The sequence below is a fragment of the Triturus cristatus genome, chromosome 10, assembly GCF_964204655.1.
Source record: "Triturus cristatus chromosome 10, aTriCri1.1, whole genome shotgun sequence".
Taxonomy (NCBI): domain Eukaryota; kingdom Metazoa; phylum Chordata; class Amphibia; order Caudata; family Salamandridae; genus Triturus; species Triturus cristatus.
Genome location: NC_140593.1, coordinates 873,279,836 through 873,302,876, shown reverse-complemented (window position 1 = coordinate 873,302,876; position 23,041 = coordinate 873,279,836). Strand labels below are relative to the sequence as shown.

The 23,041-nt window shown below is 41.2% G+C and overlaps 1 protein-coding gene across 8 annotated transcripts in view; it reads right to left on the bottom strand.

Annotated features, from left to right (window-relative positions):
• The window catches only part of LOC146796147 (aurora kinase B-A-like), a 67,701-nt gene extending 44,869 nt beyond the window's left edge, over positions 1–22,832 (bottom strand). The window contains exons 1-6 of one of the 8 annotated variants that reach the window (XM_085628534.1): positions 22,611–22,832; positions 21,691–21,742; positions 17,558–17,717; positions 1,761–1,824; positions 1,089–1,280; positions 347–485 (exon numbers count right to left, since the gene is read on the bottom strand). In XM_085628534.1, the coding sequence (XP_085484660.1) occupies positions 347–485; positions 1,089–1,280; positions 1,761–1,824; positions 17,558–17,717; positions 21,691–21,741 (606 nt within the window). In that variant the 5' untranslated portion in view covers position 21,742; positions 22,611–22,832. Of the gene's footprint in view, positions 1–346; positions 486–1,088; positions 1,281–1,760; positions 1,825–17,557; positions 17,718–21,690; positions 21,743–21,964; positions 22,219–22,252; positions 22,398–22,610 lie in introns of those variants that run through there. The other 7 variants (XM_085628532.1, XM_085628537.1, XM_085628531.1 and 4 more) reach the window with 7 other exon arrangements.
• Between the last annotated feature and the right edge of the window lie 209 nt (positions 22,833–23,041).

Genomic DNA, 23,041 nt, shown 5'->3' with positions numbered 1-23,041 from the left:
GGAGCCATCCAGTAATGCTGAAAACTGAAAATCATACGGGGGGGGGGTCAGGATTTGTATTACTGAAAATGCCAATACAATGATTGGAAGGGATTGGAGTCTATCCTGAATAGGTGCCCAAAAGACTATTCGCCCTCTCAAAAACCACCTCTGTATAAGCAGAAGAGACTCATACACTCATTCACACATAAATAAGGACCGAATGAGAGCCCACCTATTAACAAGACTTCAAAATTCCAATAAAAAGATACAGGAACTAGATCGGCTAAGAAGAAAAGGAATTCTGCACAAGACAGTGTCATTCATCTTTGCTGTCATGTAAAGCGGACTAGTTTATAACACTTACTGTGGCACTCCTCTGTTCATCAAACCGGCCACACCTCTGTAGCTCTTTGTACAGCTCACCCCGGGCCGCAAACTCCAGCATCAAGTAGATTCGCTTCTTGTCATGGAAATAATTATAGAACTGAAGGATATTTGGGTGTCTGTAAAGTTAGTTTCCAGAATGTTAATTCAGCTCGAAGGAAAAGTGTTAGTATTTATAAACCATCATCAACATTTTGATGCAGCAATACTTCAGCAGAGTGGATATTTAAGAACTGGGTCACGAACAAACACAGGCAAACTGGACTATTTCATATCAATGGCTTGGCTCAATATGGTACATAATGGGAGGGATGGAGGGGATGAATAGGACATTTAATAGATTATTCCTATTTGGGAGATGTAGAGTTAGTCACCTAGGCACTGGCATGGGTTAAGGCTAATAATCAAACAAGGGCAATAAATAAAAAAAAATCTTACTATTGAGAATTAAGGGGTGAAATGACAGGTGCCCTGCTACTGACTGCAGTCTTGTCCACCCAAAACAGAACAATAAAGCTTGCTATTGATAAAGTAGTCCATGGACCCATGCTTCAATACTTGCATCTCACTACTTAAATCTACGTATTTCTTTCCAGATGTTGTCAATAAAGTAAGATGGCATAAGTAGTCATGTTCCCCCCCCCCCCAAAGTGTGTGTGTGTGTGTTGTAAAAATATGTAAACCACTCCAGTTTAATTGTACACTCAGATGAAGGAACATACCGGAGGTGCGACTGAATTTCTATCTCACGCCGAAGCTGGTGCTCCACACCCTCCTTTTCCAGTTGAGACTTGAAGAGCACTTTTAGAGCCAGGATGTAATGGTTCTCTCGAAGACGTGCCAGGTAAACATTCCCAAACTTCCCCTTTCCAAGAGGGCGACCAATGTCAAAGTCCTCTATTTTAAATTTTTTGCTGATTTAAAGAAATACATATACATAGTTAATTTTCATTAGCATAATGATAATTCTAACAAATGAACAAAATAGCAACAGTAATAGAAAGCATTGAAGGAAGATGGCATTAGTTTAAACATGAGAATAACAGGTGACTCGGGCATTGTACAAACATGATTTTTATATATCGATACACAGCAGGATTACAATTTTTGAAGAGAAAATCTACAGGACCGTGCAACTTTTCTCTTACACATGCAACTGTGCATCAATAATTTAGAAATTGTATTAGTCAATCAGAGCTGAAGTAAACATTCCCATAAATGTGCCTTTACATTGCCCGCTCCTTCAATGGGAAATGCATTTTGAACCAGATTAAGTTCTTCAAGTTTCTCAGCAACTCGACTGTAGTCCTCCTCTGCCCCATAAGAGATCAGACTTTAGCATTTAAAATTACATTAAAACCTGCAAGCACGTCCCCTCTTTGGTGAAAGAGTACCTTGATAAAGGCTCTGCCTCTAGAGTGTTGCAACTGGGATCAACTGGAACTCTTCCTGGAACTGCTAACGGGAAAGGGAAAAAATATATATTATAAAAACTAAGCCCTTGAGCAGTTTTAAAAAATAATTAAACTCATCCATTTTGAGAGATCTTTAGGGACATGCGAGCTCAATGACTACACCAGGAAATGGACATTGTCTGGTAATTGCACAGGAGCACGGAGAATAACTGATGTAACATAACCATTCTTATAGCCTCATTTGTTTACCCAATTCTGGACTTACTCAGAGTATAAATGTAGTGTATATCTGATTTCAGTTTAATTTTGGGAACATGCGCTCTCAGTCATGGTCCTTGCTTCCGCAATAGCTACCTGTTCCTTTCACATCCTACAGCCAAACTGTGCAGTCACTCTTCCAATGTGCTTTGAATTACTCTGAAAGAATTATAGTCTTCCGCCCACTAATACGTCTCCATTTTTACGAAACTGGTGTGCATCACAGTGCCACATCAGCTCATTTGCTGGCCCATGTCCCTTAACTTTCCTCTAGCAATCTTAATTCCTTTTGGCCTGCTCTATTACTCAACCTCATTTTGCTCCTTTGCTTTACACTTTCTCCCTTCTAAATTGTGAAGCATGTATTCAGTGGCAGTACGTGAGATGCCTTCATTTAAATCATTGTAGACCAATAGTCTCAACCATAAATACCATACATGAACCCATCGGGAAATACCTAGATAAACATTTACAACCAATTGTTCAATCAATGTCGACTTACATTAAAGATACCACCAGTTTTCTGAATATTTTTGAACACCACAAAGCAAAATACACTAAAGAGATGATCCTATGTACTATTGACGTTAAGTCATTGTACACATCCATCCCCCATAACCTTGGTTTGGAAGCAATGGAATCTTTTTTGATGTTGACAGACAATGACCATGAACTAAATGTGTTCCTGATGGACCTTCTTCATTTTTCCCTTTATCATAGTTACTTCAAGTGGCAAGATGAATATTTTAGTCAAGCCTCAGGTACTTCAATGGGAAATTGTTCAGCACCAGCATATGCAAATATCTTCATGTATCGTTTTGAACTAGACAATATCTTGCATCAACATGAATGGGTGGAGAATTTGATTATGTACAAAAAGGTACACTGACGATATTTTCATCTTATGGAAAGGATCTGAATCATCTTTATAAACGGCCATAGAAAAACTCAATGGAGTAAACGACAGAATCGGTTTCACCCACACCATACACAAAGAAGAAATAACCTTCCTTGATGTAAAGATACATAACAAAGATGGAACATTGAATACCATGATGTACACCAAACCTACCGACAAACAATTTATTACACTTCAAAAGTTTATCAACCATCATTGAAACGTCACCTTCCATTTTCTCAATTGTCACGTTTGAAAAGAATTTCATCATCGGAAAAACTATTCAAGGAAAGTATGTCTAACATGGTAAAAAAAATTCCAGGACAGAGAGTACCCCGACAAAATTCTACAGGAAGCAGTAAATAAAGTAGAGGAAATCAAAAGAGAAAAATTATTGACACAAGATAGAAAAATCAAGGAGGAAAATAGAATGGTATTTGTATCTATATTTTCTACAAAAAGTCAGATCATCAAAAGAATCATATTGAACCATTGGCCTTTGTTAACCTTGGAAGAAGACTTCAGGGGAATTTTTTCAGGCCCTCCAATATTCGCGTATTCTCGCACACAAGTTAAAGAAATATTAAATCAAAAGGAGGACTGCCTTGACAGCACATATAAAGGAACTTTACAGTTGCCACAATTGTGGCACGGTAACGCAATTATCAAGGGGAATCAGTTCCCACACCCCATAAAGCCACACCCATAAAGTTGAGGGTCACAGGCACTTGCGACAGTAACAACCTGATTGATATGATAAAATGCCCGTGTGGACTGGTCTACGTGGGCAAAAAAAGAACAAGAGATAAAGACACACCTGATAGAACACAAAAGTAACATTCGTACTAAGAATTCTAAATCACCCTTAGCTGTACATTTCAATTCACATAATCACAACCCTAGTCAGTTGCGTTTTTTAGTCTTGGAACAAACCAAAATTCTTCCCGGAAGAGGTAATACACAAAATGCGTAGGGTGGTACACTGGATTAATTTCCCAAATTCGGTTCATCCAAGAGGACTCAATGACGTTTTGACTTGAACTGTTTCCTATAAACAAAACACAGGCTTTTTTCCTCTGAATGTCTTTGAATTTGTTATGTCATTGATCAGAATCAGTCTAGTATACCCTGTCATTATGATATCCTATCTGGATCATGCACTATTAAGAATACTTATATGTATATTCTTTTTCATCCATGTATAAATCGCTGTTAGCATACAGAGCATGACATACTAGGTTAGGAAAATTCGGTACAGAACTACGATATTACCGTCATTCTATTTAATTCATTTTATTTTCATTTTTTATTTTTCACCAGAGGGTGACACGCACTTCGCATTTTGTTTTTAATCCTGCTTGTCTATTATACACCGGGGTTCTGTTTTCCTAAACTACAACTTTTATACGGCACATAGTGTTGTCTTTATCCATTAGTCACGTGTTATAAACTCGCGGAAGTGTAGCAAACCCACGGAAGTAAGATGTGGCGTCGGGTTCCGATGTAATGAACATTGCAATGAAGTTACGGAGAAATCTCAACATGTAAATAGCCGGGTAAGCGTTATCACAATAGAAGGTTTTCTTTATGACCAGGCCGCCAGATCACTGATGCCGATATTTATAGTTCCTTTTTCATCGACAGTTCGTCTCTTAATATGGGACCCTACGGGCCAAGTATCGATAGATACGCGAGTTGATTTAACCATTAAAAACCATGTTGCATGTACATCATTGAATTATTTTTTCTTGGAACGGCATATAATGGTGGCTCCTGAATATCGATTCACAGGTAGTTTAGAAATGCACGATAAACTCTTTACAATAGTCGTGTTACAATTCCCGGTAACTATGGTTTTTCATCACACGCTTCGGACCGTAACACTTTGGAAATATAAGAATGGGCACTTGGTGGTCTGTTTGTCGCACACGTTTTTGAAACCACTGTTCTTATGGACATTTTTCACGTTTTTTTGAATCGCGCAAAGACAGCACTTAGATATTCCTGGTTTTATTTCAGCAAAACTTTATCACTACAGCTTCTTGCACTTGGCAAACTTTATAACAACGGGGATATAAGGTACCAACATGTTGAAAAGTCATAAGTTTGAGGAAGAAAATAAAATGCTTTTAAATGCGGTGTGTTTACCCATTACAGAACTAGTCCCCTGACGAAGGTCGTGGCCCGAAATGCATTGGGCATATCATTAAGAAACTTAAAAAATATAATTTTATGTTTGAAAACAAGAAAATAAACATGTCAATGAACTTATAAATACCAGTTGTTGAAATATTATTGAAATTTCAAGAGTGCACCCAGGGGACGTTGTCCTCGACCAAGGATAAACGCGGATTTCAGTTCATTGAAATCATGACACGAGTTTGAAAAATGTTATTGTCACAACTTATTTTGCTGTGCCTTTTTGGCTATAATGACACAACAAACCTATTTGTGTTTTGCACAGCGGGGTGAATACACCCGCATTAAAAATGGAAAAATCGCATGGTACAAAAGGTGAAAAACTGATGGATTCACTTCAGAGCAGAGTTTGGATAATATTTGTTTACTTCAAATCGCGAAGCAGTTCAGTTAGACACAAATTGCAAAATAATGACATTTACTTTTAAAGAGGGAAAAAACATTTAAAAAGAAAAAAATATGGTGGGTTGTTGTTGGAGCCCTTTACTGCCATAAAGTTCAATATCTCCTCTTCGAGATAAACAAGATTTTGCTTTTCCTGCAGGTGCATTTCATGGCTAAACGACACCAGGAAGTGATCAGCCTGATCAACTGGTACTTGTCTTTGAAGAAAAAAAGTGAAACATTCTCTTTTGGAGAGGACCAAACCAGGTTGTAGAGCTGGAGATTCGTGTTGGCTTTAATCGGTTTTATAAGCTTTTGCCAAGAAGGCAAGATACGCAACTGGACTACTGAGCATAGTTCCCTCTAACGTGGGTGCGCCACACATTCCAAGAGACCTATCCTCAACCACCTAACATGATGAGTAGCACAAAAACTGTCACTTTCTATGGGAAGTGCGAGGAGCACTGACGGCACTTTTGAAAGGCCAGGCAGAAGAGCAGCTATTCTGCCTTGGGCACATTTGACATGCAGCAGATTACAGCGCTCAATGCTTCTACACCCAATGCTTGTTCTGTTAATGTAAGGGGCCTGCTGAGGTTTTGCAGAGGCGGTGCGCCGTTATGGCAGTACTGCCGACTGGAACAGGGGAACCAGGTGAGAATACAGGCTTGCATCAACGGTAATTTCTTTTTGTTATGCCCCTAGAAAAGCTTCTGAAATGCCTTCATATCGACATTTGCAGTTTTTTGTAAGCTGCAGTTCCCCTGAGCCCAAGATTACTGTGAGCCAAGACCAGGGGGTGGTAAAGAAGGCAGACTAGTGCGGTCTCTTTCCTGAAATTTAAAAAGATTTTACCTGCCCGTGATTGCATCATTCGTCACCAGTTTGGTTTAGAAACATGTGGTTTACTTGCCTGTGACTTTCACTTTACCAGTAGAATTGTAGGATTTGCAATCCAAAATATGTTTTTTCACATTGGCCATGGCTACCTGTTTTTCCCTCCTAATTTCTCCCTTGCTCTGTGCTCAAACCTGTGTGCAGCAATCGACCCCCAGCTCCCATTTTGTGTTAGCAAGTGAGTGAAACCAGAATCTCCTCCCCCCACCCTTCCCCATTAACAGATATTATACATCAGAGTGAACAGAGGGTGCTCTGAGACAGCAGTAATCTGCTGTTAGCTGTGTGTTTTTTTAAGGATTGTACACTTTTTTGGGCTGGTAGAGAGTAATGTTTTGTACACACAGTATTGTTAGACGGCAAAGTTTGTTAGGCCCTTACTTGCAGGACTCCAAAGTGTAGATTGAGCACGTCTGTCTCCTAGCAGATTCTGAATTGAGGAGCAGCTTTCAACTCCCTGGTTGCAGGGACCTTATATCGATATTGGATGCAACATGTGTGCACAGATTGGTGGTTGCATCTGGCGTTTCTATTGGATATGGGTTGGTGGTCTCATTGGTTGGGTATTGGAAGGTACTAATTGGTTCCTGGGTCAGTGATTCTACTGATGCAGGGCTTAGGGCCAGTGATCGGATTGGTGGATAGGTTTAGGATTGGTTCCTGGGGCTGGGCTTTCGATTGGAAGTAGGGTTTCATGTTGGATTGGCTGCTGAGACTATGGCGAAGACAGACTAAGGCTGGGGCTAGGTTTTTTTACTGGACGTAGGACTTAGGGTTTCCTGTATGATTGACTGCTGGGACTAGGGTTGGGCTTTCTATTGGACGAAGGGTTTAGGGTTTTGTACCAGATTGGGTGCTTGGACTATAGCTGTGATTGGTTGCAAGTGCTTGGTCTCCTATTGGGCTTAGGGCTAGTGTGATAGGTTAGGGTCCTCACTGGCTGGAGGTGTCCCCACTGGCTGAAAGGGCCAACTAATTACTAGGGCTATTTAATGCTAGGGGTTAGGGCGTCTCAGCCCGGGTATCAGGGCTAAGGGCGGAGAGGACAAGAGTAAGTGTCTGTTTGAGCCTGGTCAGGACTAGGGCCAGAAATGCTGCCCAAATGTACATACACCAGCACCCACCCTATCCCATCCACAACTACAAACTAACCCTATGCACAATTCAATGTCTCAGCACCCACTACTAAACCACACCTATACACCCTTTTATCCCAGCTACCACACATTTCCACCATCACATACAAACAGTATACAACTCATTCCTATACCACTAACCAATCCACTCATCACTAACAACCCAAATCCACACCATCATTAACTATATCCCATCCAAACACACTCCCCACTCTACTTACTCCTAACAGACCCCTTTCAGTCACTAACAAAACCTATACTCAACCTTCATCATTCCTCCGACCAACATAGTCCTCTTCTTTCTACCACAATAACACAAACGATGAACACTTGCACTCCACTATATCACACATTACCTCTGGAGGCAAACAAGTGTAAGACAAACTTAACTCTACTTCATCCCTTTTTACACAACATACACTCTACTCACAAACACATACACTGTACTCACAAACACATCATCACCCCATCTACCTTACAACTTCCACTCACAAACAATACTATACAAACAAATCCATCTCATAAAACAAATACGTCAGCACCTCTTAACTACTCAAAAGCAAAACATCATGCACACCAGCACAACAAAATACCTCAAGCCCAACACTTCTTAATACTTACCATCACAAAATACATACATCCACCATTCAAACTACCGAAATGAACAAACTCCAGTGCCAAGCTTTATCTCTTCCACCACACCTAATACGCATACAGCAACTCTAACCGCCACTCATCCATTGGACAAATTAGAACCTTACTACATGACACACATGCTGAACCACCACCCCAACTCATACATCTTCAGCCCTAAACACACAGAAACAATATAAGTAATGTGCTACTCCTCACAACTTCTGTTCTCCATGTCTAATGCACAAGGTTACACCACAAAAACACCACAGCGCACCAACTCACTCTCAAACACCATCTCCACCACCTACACACAAATAATCATCAAAATGCCTTCTTAGCCTGTTGGACAAGGAACAGGAAACAGAACAGCTAAACTATTGCTATACTCATACAGCTAATACCAGCACTAAGGATACCTGCTACAAGCCAACAAAATACTGCTCACTCTTCTACAAAACAAAGTCACACTATCGCCAAAGCACATTCTGCAAACTGGCTAATAAATGCTCGATCGCGCTCTAAGAGCAAACATCACATCTACAACCTCACGGACGCAAAATCAGACATACCATTCGTAACGGAATCAAGGTTGGGAGATATGGCTCCAGTCCTGCAAGAAGCCATTCCTCTAGGCTAAAAAACAATCACCAAAAAGCCTATAGGCAAAAAAAGGAGGTGGCCTAGCTGTTGTGTTAAGACAAACATTACATATCGCTAAGTTGACATCTCCATAAAAATTTGTGGGGCTCTTCACACCAGATGCAACTCTACACAGTCTTCCTCCTGTATCTTCCTACTCGTTTACAGACCTCCATCTAGCAATGCAACATTCCCAGACACGGTTCTAGATATGGTTTCAAACCCGAGAACACTACACTCCAACCTATGTATTCTGGGTGACCTCCACATTTGGTTTGACAACCCCAATATGCCCCCTCCAAAAACAACCACTGGCCTAGACACACTGAACCTGTATCAGATTGTCCACAAACCCACACACAACGCTGGTCACATCCTAAATGTCATTTTTGCTAATACCGAACTAGTTACCTTCCTAACTAGAACTCCTGTTACACGGTCAGACCAATATTTGCTTGCTTTCCAGTATAAAACACTAAGTGACACCTAAATCCACCTTACATACATACACCCATCGACCGTGGAACAAACTCAATTTGGAACACTTAGAAACACAGCATCCAGTACTGATCTAAAAACAAATTCTGTTAAAATACTACGAGTGGCTACAGGAAGCTTTTGATATCCTGATACCACTAAACCACTCAACAGAACAAAAGAAAACAAGCGCCTTGGAGAAATCGAGAGAAAAGAAGAAACAAATTAGAAAGCTGCCAGGCACAAAAATTCCAATCAAGACAATCTTTGCCTACATAAAATAAACAGATTATACAGGTCAGCTATCAAAAAAGCGAAGATACTATTCAGACAGAATTCAAAATGCTAAATGTGCAAATAAAGAATTCTATAAAATACTCAAGGAATTTGGTAAACCAAATTGCCTAGAAGGAGCTCATCCCATTACACAAGATTTCATAGGCAAACCAATACACGGCCAAAGCAGACACGGACTCATACTTAAAAGATAAAGCACCAGCACTTGCCCTTTTGCACAACAATTCAAGAATAATCTAACCCACCCTCTCAGTTTCTTCCGATATTTCACACAATGAATTAATGGGCCTGGTCAAAGCAAGCAGGCCTGCCGGCAGCCCTTCTGACCGGTATCCATCACAAACCTTCAAGACCATTCATCTAACAATCTCTGCTGCCACTCTAGTAAGAAGAATCATCAAAAACTCCTTCACTACAGGAATATTTCCAGAAAAACTCAAGAGTCATACATACGTCCATTACTGAAGAAAAACTTGGACCCGCTGAACCCTGACAACTACAGACCGATTACAAAGGGACGTTTCCTGGGCAAACGGATTGAAAGAGCAGTGTTAGCCCAGATGCCACAATTCATTGAAGAGAATGACATACTTTCAGACTTCCAATCGAGATTCCGTCCAAGAAGAGACACAGAATCAGACCTCCTTGCCATCTGGGATGATCTGAAGAACACAGTTGACAGCAACAGGGTTGCAGTGCTACTTCTCTTGGACCTCTCGGCTGCATGTGACAACGTTGAATATAACACTCCTATACAAAGACTCTACGAAGCTGGCATAAAGGGGACTGCTATAGTCTGGATCGCATCCTACCTTTGCAACAGAACTATTGTCATTTATACCCCACCTTTCTCACCCAAACTGTAGTCCACAAAAGCAGGGGTCCATCAAGGCTCTATCGAGATGCCCATGCTTTTCAACATCTACATGAAGTGATTACCAGCACTGATGAATCAATTTCACTTCACGTGCTATAACTAAGCAGATGACACACAAATACTCCTTTCAACTGGAATGCCCCCAAAGACATTGGAAACTCACCAATTTTCAGTTGTCAGAGCCGTGAATCAATGGATGATGTGGAGCCATCTCAAATTGAATGCATTGAAAACTGAAATACTCCTGTGTGACGATTGGAAACATTGACCTGATCGTCGCCTGGCCTGATGATCTGGGAACACCGCCTAAAGTATCGAAGGAAGTAAAAAAACTTCAGAACGACCATGGACTAAGCTATCAATGGATGCCCAAGAGGACATACTACCAAGATCAAGCTTTGTTACTATAAAAACTCTGCAACAGATCTTCCCCCATTCGGGATTTCCACACAAGTTCCAAGCTGCAAGCTCCCTTATTCTGTCCAAACTTGATTACACCAATAGCCTCTACCACAGACCACCTTTAACGACCATGAAAAGGATACACCCAATTCAGAACTCGGCTGAAAGACTTTTTACATATAAAACCACAAGACCACATCTCCCATGCCTTGAAAGCCCAGCATTAATTAGATTGCCAGAAGATCCACGTTCAAGCTGCTTTATATCACCCACAAAACGATACATGGAACGGGACCAAGTTAACACTACACAAAACTGAAGAAAAAACCCTAGCAGAAATTAGGTGCACAACGCAAGGATGAATGCATTGTACACAGCATTTATTGATTCATAGATTGTAGGGTAACTGGCCTGCATTCCATCCACAGTACGGGTAGCTGCTCCTGTAATGTGATTGCCCATTTCTCAGTTCATGTTTTAAAGCACTCCAGTTTAATGCTTACCAAACATTCTCAGGTATTAAAGAGAAATGCTTCTGTCGGTTAAAGAAATACACTTTCTTGAAGATCGATGGCAACCTTATATTCCAAACTGTTTGTTCAATGACTTGCATTCCAAATATTTTCAAGGCTCACCTTATGCAAATAAGAATATGAACCTGTCCAAGTCACACCATTTACATAGGGTGCTGTTAGAACTTGGGGAGGCATGTGAATGAATTGCTCTGTTAAACTGTTACCCTGTGGGTGCTTATCTTAGAACGAAAATACTTTTTCCCACCAATTCATCATGAACTCACGGCAAACACTTCACTGATATACGAACCCATAAATTGGTAATCAAGGCATGACAACAGAAAGGGGGTGCAGTCAGTCATGAGGAAAGGAGTCATGAAAATCTGGCTGTTAACTTATAAATTTACTTGATTAAAATACTGCTGCAAAGAAACAAGGACAAATGTGACTAAAGAAAAACAGTTAATATGTTGCATAGAGGATTTTTGACATTGATCCTTTATTACTTGCAGTTCATAAATTGCAATCCTTCCAGTAAAGCACAACAAGCTATGAACCAGCATCAACAAGCTGCAAAGCACGGCTTTATAACCTTGTTTTCTTTCTAAATTTGTTGTGCAAGGCTACTAAAACGTATTCCTTTGGCTAGTAATATGGTCTTATAAATATGGCCAACCTCAGTAGGGGGGTTACATTTTAAATCCGGACTTATTTCTTCCAGCTATGCACTTTGACTACCTTCTTACAGTACATGCATTCATTGCATGTACAAGGAATAAACAAAGCCAAAAACCTGCCTCTAATGTTTCTCTTAAGTACTGGACTTGTAAAGTGATAAGCTGTGTGCATTTGTTTCCCATCCATTACATTGGCATATAGGTATTAGGCTCCAGGTGACTCCCAACAAGGATCATTCTTTAACAAAAAGGAAGGGCTGATGGTCCTTTAAATGAGGTCCTTGTTTTGTGCCTAGCTGTAATTGTGAATAAAAAAAGCCTCTTCGCCGCATGCAGGTTCCTGCTCAGATCAAAAAGGAGCCTGATTCCAGCTTAACAGCTGCCTCACTCTTCTGACTGCTTGCATCAAACGCTGGTCAGTAAAAAGTTATAATGGTACAACCTTTGAGTCCTGTCCCTTTCTGACCCTGGGGTGTAGGTTTTGCAAGAGTAAATAATTCATGTCACGAGGGTGTGTATCTACATTGAAAAACTGTCTCAAGACGCAATTGAAAAGGTGTATGTGCAATGCACCCGTTTTCAATCTCGTAAACAGAAGTTTGGAGTGGTAATTGCCACAGGTTTACATTACGGAGCACAGCATGTGCATGCACGATCAGTTGCTTGGTGCACATACCCCTTAGTTGGCACACAGATCTTTCCCTGCCGCACAGTGGAAAAAATATTGATGGAACAATGCAACGGAGTCCTAACATTCACCCTAATAGAGGATTAAAGTGACATGGGAACGCAGAGCTGGAGACTATTAGTCGATTCATTCATAATATTGGGCACGTCAAGATAAAAATGGAACTGTCCCCTATAGGATGGTACATGATCCCCGAATTAATTGGGGTGGATTTTGGGATTTGATTTCCAGAAGTAAGAACAGGTCAACTGGTAGCATTTTGCAGTGAACTGAACATTAGTGTCAACGCCTCTAGTGTCTCGACCAGCACTACCCAATTGATCTCACCAAAACGCAAGACAGCCAAAAGGGAGCAACAGAGCCACAATATTTTGTGAAGTGTCATTCAAAACAAGTTTCAGTGAAGACTAGGAGCTTGAAATTAAGAAAAACAATATTCACAAATTCAAATCTCGGTTTTGTGGGCAACCTCCAGGCCAGTTAAATAAAAAAAACAAAAGCCTGTGAAATTTAAAAAAAACAAAAAAAAACATAAGAGGAACCGAAGTCAGCTGATTTTTGTAAACAAAGGAATAACAGGCCCAGCAGGATAATATTACAGGTTGTGTAAAACTAACATTCAAGTCGCAAGCTATTTTAACATCAGACCCAGTAGCAACGGATGCAGTATGATAGGGACTGGTGAGTTAACATTCAGGAGGGTTTTTAGGTGTCATACCCATCAAGGTGGTTACGTAGGCCATCATCGGAAAGATGGAAACTCATTCAGCGCAGCTGAGGAAATTGCTGCTAGTAGTGGGCAAGATCCCAAAGTGAAGCACTTCATCTCATTGATTTCCCATTTCTTCAAGTTAATATACCATTCCTTACCATTCATACTGTGCACCAGATACCTGTATAAGCTCCATTTTATTGGGAGCAAACCAATCTATTCATTTCATGCACAAACCCATGTGCAACTTGCCAGAGTTCCCCATCAAAAGCCCTAGAAACTCCTTCAGTATGGCTCTTTACTCACCACCTGGATTGAGCAGTGATCGTTTTTTTCCAATCTGTAATGTCCCTCTAACAAAAATTGTGAAATGGAGAATTTTCCAACAATATCCAACCATGCTATATATTTAGGTGGTTTATCTTAAATCACTTACTTTCACAACTGCCGTGTACTGAGAACCATTACTACTGCTCTTTTTTGGCCAATTCTAAAACTACTGCCCACAAATTTACTTCAAATCGAAATGTTCCTTCATACTCAAGTAAAATGATAATTTCCTGCCACCATTTCTACACTTTCCGGGCTGCAGGACAGACTTTCAAAATATTATAGTGCTACCACAATCAGACCATTTTCCTGTTAACCTTCTCACTACTCAATCCCCCACTTTCCATTGAAGAGGGCGCCACCACAAGGCTGCAACTTATTTCCATTATTGAAACTAAACAGACTACCCACTTTAATAACTGGCGTTAGAAGCCATCATCTGTTTGATTTTAGATTCGGCCATGACCCACATTTCTCCTCTTGGATTGCTGTGTACAATTATTTGAAATCTTAATTTATGTTGAGAAGCCTCCACAATTACCTGAGGAAGGTAACTTAATTAGAGCTGCTAAAAATATAATCGAAAATGGTCCCAAGTCACCTTCGTCTCTGCACTACAAGTGTGTTCCAAATATAAACGCAGCTTTCTTACTATCATTCAATTCCTCCTTTCTATGCTCAACATTGACAGTTGCCTGAACATCTCTTCCTTCAGAGTCCAATGAAGCATGTGTGCATGCAAATAAATGAAACTTGGCTTCCCACCTCTTCCTTTCATTTTACTTTTGATCGGCGAATTGCTTCAATGAAGAGTCCATTCTTTGAATGCTACATTAAGAAAGTTAGAAACCGAACCCCCCCCCCCCAAAAAAAGCACCAACCACACAAGGATCACGGTACTGGTAAGAGTGCCACCAACACAATTATTCAAAATTGGAGAGGCAAGACCGTATTGTTCAGTAGTTAGCATATTTGTACCTTCAGACATTACTTGGAATTGCTAACTTCCAAGAGAAAATATGCTTTAACTGCAGCAGCACAGGAAAACAGTAACTTCCATTACACTGTCCTCTTAGGTAGGTCACTAAACCCTGGCACAGTGTATTGCAGCACTTCCCAATTGTCCCAAAACTGCAGTTCTCCATTGAGCTCAACTTATATAGGCTGCTGATGCACCTACACTTGAGATACCTCCAGTTTGTCCTTTTCCTCCAATCGGTCTTAGACTTTTGCAGTACAACGACTGCCTGCCCAATTGGTTACATGTATATGAAAAAGCAGAACTTGTTAAACCCAGATCTGCTGAGCTGGTTTAGTCCTGACAAAGTTTCCTTTCCCGTACATTCGCAGCACATGCGTCACAAGTAGGAGCGCCTACTCACTTACGCTCTTGATCCCTCTAACCCAGATCTTTGATGTGGACCGTGCATGCCTTGTCTGCAAGCATAAACTCCAACACTGCCTCAGCATTAAATTTAACAAACGACTGACTTTCCCCAGAACAGGGTAGCCCATCAAGAGTGCACATATGTGCAGGTTGAAGGTGCATGTACTCTGGGCCAGCTCTGCCTTTCAGATACAGTTCAACCCTGAAATCAGGCAGAGCCGATACCCCAATTATGCCAGTACCTTAGACACTCTGCACCTGAATCACCAGGTTCTTACTAGAAACACTAAACAGGATTATCTTTATTAATCTTAACAGCTTTCCTGCCCAAGATATAAGAAAAACACAGTTGTTTAAGGTTCAGACATGCCTGTCAGAGGCAACAGCAGGGATGCTCAAATGCTTTTCATAACCTTACACCTCGATGCCTCCCGTTTTAGATCACAGCCTACCAGACAGCGCAGCTGTCCGATCTGCTAAAGACATCTTGGGGACATTCAGAAAGTTGACCTAGGATTGCATTCTGCCCGTTGCTTACCATTGGATTTGTGGTTTGCAACTCACACTTTCTGGCTTTATTTGCTTTAAGCTGTCCAGCTCGAGTTTATCCCCCCCGTTGCCCTAATCTCATTTACTGTATTCGTCCACAAACTCGATTTCTGTAAACAGGCCTTTAAATCTTTCTCATCTAGTCACATTTGCTATGCATTCAAAGACAGAGGTCAAATGTCAGGCTGTTTTTTCCAGGAAGCTTGGTGTTCATTTTTCTTTCTCTGATTTCAAGAGCGAGAGGCTTTATGTGACAAATCATACTGGCTAGTGGGGGTCTGCTTCAAGAAGGCTGTACAGATGTATATTTTTCTAGCCAACAACAAAATATAAGAGTCCAAATGAATTGAGCTGATGGTCAAATAAATACATCGGGGGAGCACATTTCTACACTATTGTTTGTGCACGGTATAATTTTATCAGGAAAACTGTAAGCAAGTGCAAATGTAATGGTCATTTCATATGAAGGTGTGTGGTCTACTGGCAATATGCTACCATACCACGCATACTCCACATTACCCCACTACTCCAGACTGCACTTTTAGCCTCTACTCTACACCACTGCACTCCGCCTCTATACCAATGCACTCCACCCCCTCCGTGCTGCACCTCTGCACCCTACCCACAACACTGCACTCATCAATGCCACTTCATCCTGCACTCCTCCATGCCACTTCACTCTGAAACAATCCACTCTACTGCAATCAACGCTGTGCCACTCTACTCTATGCAACTGCGCTCTGCACACCACCTCTATGCTACTTCACTAGGCCACTCCACTTTGCTCTCCATCAATCTACTCTGCACCTCTGTACTTTACGTCACTTCTCTCTATGATGCTCTAATCCATTAAACTCTGTTCCACTAACTACTCTGACATTCTACAACACTTCTTCACTGTGCGATGCTCTACACAACTCCCTTGATACCACACTACGCCACTCTATGACAATCTACTCAGCTGTATGCCACTCTAAGCAAGACTCTCTATGCAACTCCACACTGTGCTCCAGTCAACTCCACGCCCTTCCATTCTCCTCCCTCTGACATTCCACAACACTGTACACTACTACATCATTCAACTGTATGCCACTCTGTGCTACTCTATGCCACCCTACGACACTACCATACTAGCATGCTGAATAGCAGCCACTCTGGTGTACAACATGGCTAAAACATATTGGCAAAGCCAATAGCTCCTGCATAGGCGAGACCCATTGGCTTTGTCAATGCTTATTAGGAGTCTTGGGCTTGAAGAGTTCTGAATTGCCATTAATATGCCTCATCTGAAAACTATTAAGGAATGACGTGTGAGAAAACACTGTCCCAGCTGGAGCAAAAGCGACAGTACTCTGCCCATCGACATCAGGCCAGAAGCAGTTGCACTCATCTTGCACTATCATAACAGACCTTGAGCATCAACCACTTCCCCTCTTCCTTTCTTTACCACCAGCTCTCAGAATTCAGTGCATGGCTGTAATTCGCTAGCAGCAGGGCTTAGATGAACTTGCAGCAGATAAACTAGTACAGGCTCCAAACGTTCTTAACTACGAACCTAAAAGAACATATTATAGAGCCTGTACATTAGAAGCATCCCAAAATGTAGCATATTAATTAAAAAAGTACTTTGAAAAGGGATACCTTTTTTTTTTTTTTTTTACTTTTTGTGGTTTTTATAGTACCATACATATCGTCCCTAATGTAGAACAAATCACGGTTACTGCAAAAACACATTAGACGTCTCAGAAATTGGAAGGAATAAAACCATAATATGCAAAAATCAGAACAAAGAAATGGATATGAATAGGGACTCCTCACCAGAAATCTGACTTCCTGTGGTTACAACTCTGCTTGCACTAGCCATTGCTCTCTGCGCCATGATGGACTCCGAGGGAGTTGAGAACATAGAGACGAAAGGCTCCTTACGAAGGACGCGCTGGGGGCCTGAGTGTCCCAGGGGAGTACAGGATGCCAGGAACTATCAGGAAAAACAAACAAAAAAAGCACACAAAAAATGGAGTACAAATAATAAATTTACTTTGCGACAACAAATCTCTGCTTAAGAGATCCATTTTCATGATAAGATTGGTCACCCTTTGAAAGAATTATCCTCTAGATGTCCACACCTGGAAACGAAGCCACCGGGAAACTCACGGTTAACATTACAATTAAACAATCTTTATTCGATCTATACAGATCATAAAATACACAAACACCATTATCATTAAAAAAAAACACTGTACAACAGTGACAATACCATAAAAACATGATTAAAACATCAAAAATTCATAACACTATGCTGCTAATTAATCTTCAAATACTAATTAACATTAATGCCACTCCAATCAATCATTCCTTTTCTTAACTGGATATCCCATCTCAGAAAAACAGACTTCAGGCGTACTTACGAATTGTAAATGAAGCAGAGCTACTCAGCATTGGTACAATCCTATTTTTCTTAGCAGCAGTTTTTAAAAGTGCTTACGTGGAAGATTATATAGACTACCAAAGAACATTAATTGCAACAGTGTTTCCTCAGACTGATTATCGCACGGGCAGGACGCAATAACATTCCTATCTATATTCAGCAGTCTTAAAATAACTGGACCAATAGTATCTGCCCTGAAGCGAAAAAGAAGCGAGCTTTCCCACTCAGTAAAATCTAGAGTTAAAAACAGGGTAGGTTCTCCTGACGCCATAGGTCGGTACGAAGTCAAAACTGTGCTGTTAGTTAATTCATTTTTCAGTCTTGAATTTTCACAATACTCCATAAACACCGCTTTTACCCTGTTCTTGTATGCTTTAACATGGCTTGAGGGCTCCATTAAAAAAGGGTAGACAGATCCAACATAACAAAAGTATCACAAATATACAGTAACCATGGGACTAAGAAGGCCCTGTCCTGATTAAGACATTCACAAATGTCCGTACAGAGGGAAGCAGCCAGGTTTGACCAAATACAAACCCACTTTAAAAGGGGGGACAATTGGACCCTGTTTCGTAGGAATCCTAGAGCCTCAGTTCAGAGTGGATAATAAAACTTTGGTGGTAGGAGAAGCAACCCATGTATAAAAAGTATTTTCATCAGTCTGTATTGAGCAACTTTTTGTAATACCCCATATTCCTGCTCAGTATGTGGCAGCACTGACACACTGAGCTTTGTACACCTTTAAGGCTTGGCGAACTGTCCCCCCTGCACCAGATCTGGTAAGATTACCAACTGTTCCAGCAGTTCAACAAAATTTGAGAGTGGAACTATTAATCTGCCAGTGCTCGGGTACTAAAAAGCTAAAATTCAAACCTAAATAACAAAAATTATCAATGCTCAACAGTGCTTGGCCCGTAATTATAATCCTATTAAGACTTTCCCCCCCTGGGCTGCAGGACATAATATGTGATTTGGTGTAATCAGCAGTTAAATCACAGTCCTGCATAACGATCCACCAGTCCCCTCAGCATTTGGTGTGAGGGCTATAAGAGCGGCATCATCAGCATATAACGAGGCAGGCACTTGAGTGCCTGCCATTCTTGGAGTGTTCAACCTAGTAGGTCAGATAGCTTATGAATATAAAGAACAGACAGCAGGAGGGCCAATATACACCCTTGCCGTAATCCTCTCTTCAGTTTAACTGAAGGTGACAGTTGGCCCGAAAAATGTAACCGTATCCTATCTTATAAATCTGCATACAGGGATTAAAGAAAGTTCACTATGGAGCGTTCCACTCCTAAATCCAACAGCATTATCCACACTTTTGTCCTATTCACAAATTCAAACGTGGTGGATAGATCCATGAAGGCCAAATAGATGGAGACCGCCTAGCATAGATACACTTACTAATAATCAAGTTTAGATTTAAACACAGCTCATTGGTTCCTAAATTGGGCTTAATTCCAAATTGAAAAGGTGAGAGGACATAATTGGCGCCTGCCCACTTGACTAGGCGGTCGAATATCACTCTAGCTATGATTTGAATGGTGCTACCTATAAGAGATATTGGACAGTAGCACTTAGGGGACATACAATCGCCTTTTTAAAACAATGGACACCATTGTCGATGACCCCCAAAATTGGGGCATATCAGAAGCTATGCATGGATTAAAAACATTGACGATCAAAGGGCTCCATAGGTCAGTCAAACATTTCAACAGGTCAATGGGACGCCATCTAGCCTATGCTGTATGGCTAAATCCACTTCCTGTGTAGATAGAAGAAGCTGGGACTTCTGTAATCTTGAATGCATTAGGGCAGACAAGGTTTGGTCTCCCTCGATATAATAAGTAGAAGTAATATGGGACACTCAATCTGTCCCGGGAAACACTATTGAGCACCAGAGGGTTGGGGGAGGAAGTCCTAGTTCTTATCCATTTCAGAAGAGCCCAAAAATGCTCGCTATCCTTCCTGGATGCTGCACATTCCAACAATTCCCAATCCCTTTTATAAAGTTCCGTCATCCTATTTAATAGAGCAACTTTCTATTCTTGTTACGCCCATCGGATCTCAGAAGCTACCCTGCGATGGGCACTCAATGCTTTTCTGAGTCTGCGGTTGGCAATGGAACAAGACCCATCAACTCACTGAGTTCTCATTGTGTATAGCAATTGGTTTTAACACAGACATCCTAATTATATATGCCAGGCTATTATAGTATTGCATCTTCATCCCATGGTCACCATCAGACAAGCAGTCGAAAAGTATGCCTAAATGGATTGTAATCAGAGTAGTTCATTTTTCAATTGGGTTACTGAGCCGCCAGGCTGATCCTAAGCCATCCGTAGAGCGCTGGGTGATAGAAGCTAGATTAGCGCTACACTGATATCTATTAAATCGGCAATGTAGCAAAGGCACACAGTGCATTGTGATCCCCCTAATCTGCAAGTACAATATCTCCTTTAATAAAACAAGACACAAAGTCAGAACTAACGATTGATAAATTAGGCTCTCCCAACCCCTTTATACGAGGGTAAAACCATATCAACCCCTCCTAATATTTCAAGAAGAATTAACCAACCCATTGGTGGCTAAACAATTAAAAAGTTCGCCCCCCTGGAGTCCAAAATAGCAGCAGTCCCTTTAGCTGGTTCACCTGTGTCCCGTGGACACCCATGCAGCTTAGCGCTAAAATCACTGCACAAAAAATAATGGGGTTGTGAATGCTTATTAGCACCAGAGGCTTGCAATTTAGCAAGAAGGCTAAATAATTCCGTGAAATGGGTACAGACAGCATTACTAAAATTATAACAAAAATATATCAAATAAACAATGCGGTCTGGGGAATACAAAGTATTAATGCCAAGAAGGCAGGCAAAGCAGTTTTGATCAGTGTCACCACTACCTGGAAGCTCAGACTGATTCATATGACTAAACCACCCTTGCCTCGCCCCCTTAGTGACAAAGTTGCAGGACAGGAATAACAAGCATATCCTTCATGGTGCGGTGCTTCTGTAAGCCAAGTCTCCTGTATTGCTATTATATTGTACTTTGAAATAAATGCTTCCCAGTCTTTATCGTCACTCACTGTTAACATTACAAGCCTACTACCTGTAAGCCAGAGGTTTTCAAACTGGGGCCTTAATTTGGAGAGAGAAAGAATGAGAGGCAGTATGCAACTCTGTAGTGTGCCACCACTAACATCTTTTGTCATTTATATCCTGGATGGGAGTAGGTGTCAAAGCGGAACGCCTCCAAATATTCTCCAACCCCCCCCCCCCCCCCAACTTCTGACCAGAACACTGTGGAGACTTTTATACTATAGTTAAGGCCTGGCTGACCACAGTAGTATGTTTGGCAATCATGTATTTGATTGCATGTTTTCAAATGGTAACACGTACCTGCAATGTTTAATATTGCCAATGTAATAGAATTGTCCAAAATTCGGGGTAGCCCGATGAGAGCACGGTATTAAAACGTTTCAAGTCCCCTGCAGCAAGGCCACGTTCCCTCGGAAGCTTACCTTGGAATTGTTTCCAGAGACAGCGGGGTTCAAGTTCTCTTTTGAAGACATACTGTGAAATGGATACAAAAAGGGATTTACAACGAGGACTCCCTGCAACTGGTCACTGTGAGCATGCAAGGAATATACACATCACTTATAGCTTGCAGAAACAGGCCAGCAGCGGGTACACCACTAAAGACAATCAAAGGCACATCATACTTTGACACTGCTGCAAACACGACTAGAGTTCCAACTCATATATTCTCTCAGCCACAATTCAGACGTCACCCACCTTAATACATAGGGATTGCCTTGTCCCCAAACTGCCCAAACCTAAGGCTATCTACCGTCATCGAGGTGTTTACACTAAACATCCTTCTCCACACATCACCTCGAGAAGAACCAATAATCAATACCCACAAAAAGAGGAGAAAAACTTAAGGGGGAAACAACGGCTTGAAAACCTCGCCGATCATTGAACAATGTCTCGGCACACTTTCTCTAAGCACCTCGAACCCTAGTAAAATGAGACAACCTCAAAACCCCACCCAGACACTAAGAAGTGACATAATATACAAACCTTCTTACCCGATGTTCAGGTGTCTTCTACTTTTTTTTTTACCACCACCAGCGGATGACCTAAAAGCTAAAATCCACTCCCCAGTGCGGTACTGTTTTCAAATTTCGCTGACTTGGCACCCGATTGGTCGACGGGTGAAGCGCGGATCAGATCTACGCGATGACGTATTGTCATCGCTGCCCGTTTACGCAAAAACAAAAAAGCTGAAGAAAGACTCCAACTTGTATTAGACTACACGTTGACTACCAGGATCAAATCCGCAGTGGACAGGGCAAATTCGCGTGAATATCATTTTGCTCCACTCTGTTGTAATATCATGGCACTTTTCGATTTTATATTTATTATTTTCAAACCTTACCATTTTTGTATCACTTTATGGAATCTGGAAAGCAAACTTTAGTTCCACTGACAGTAGATGTAGTTCAGCTGCAGGGCGATTCACAATGAAAGGCTCTGAACAATACCAAATGTATCCGTGAATCATACATCCGAAATCAACAACTCAAACACCAGAGCATCAAACGAGCGCCGTGCACGCTTCCTCTCTGCAGGTTCCCGGCCTGTGAAAGCCACTCCCTCTTCCCCCTTCTAGGCAGCTCGCTCTATGAAGTAGTGGGTCAGGGAAAACATTTCACTTATTAATTCTTTTTATATTCGTTTCGTTACTGTTTTAACATACCGCGAACTCGATCCGAAGGCTTTGGAGCGCTTTACATCAGCGCCAGTTACAATATACTATTGTTGCCGAAATTAATTTTGATATACTATCTATTGTGTCAGAAGGATACC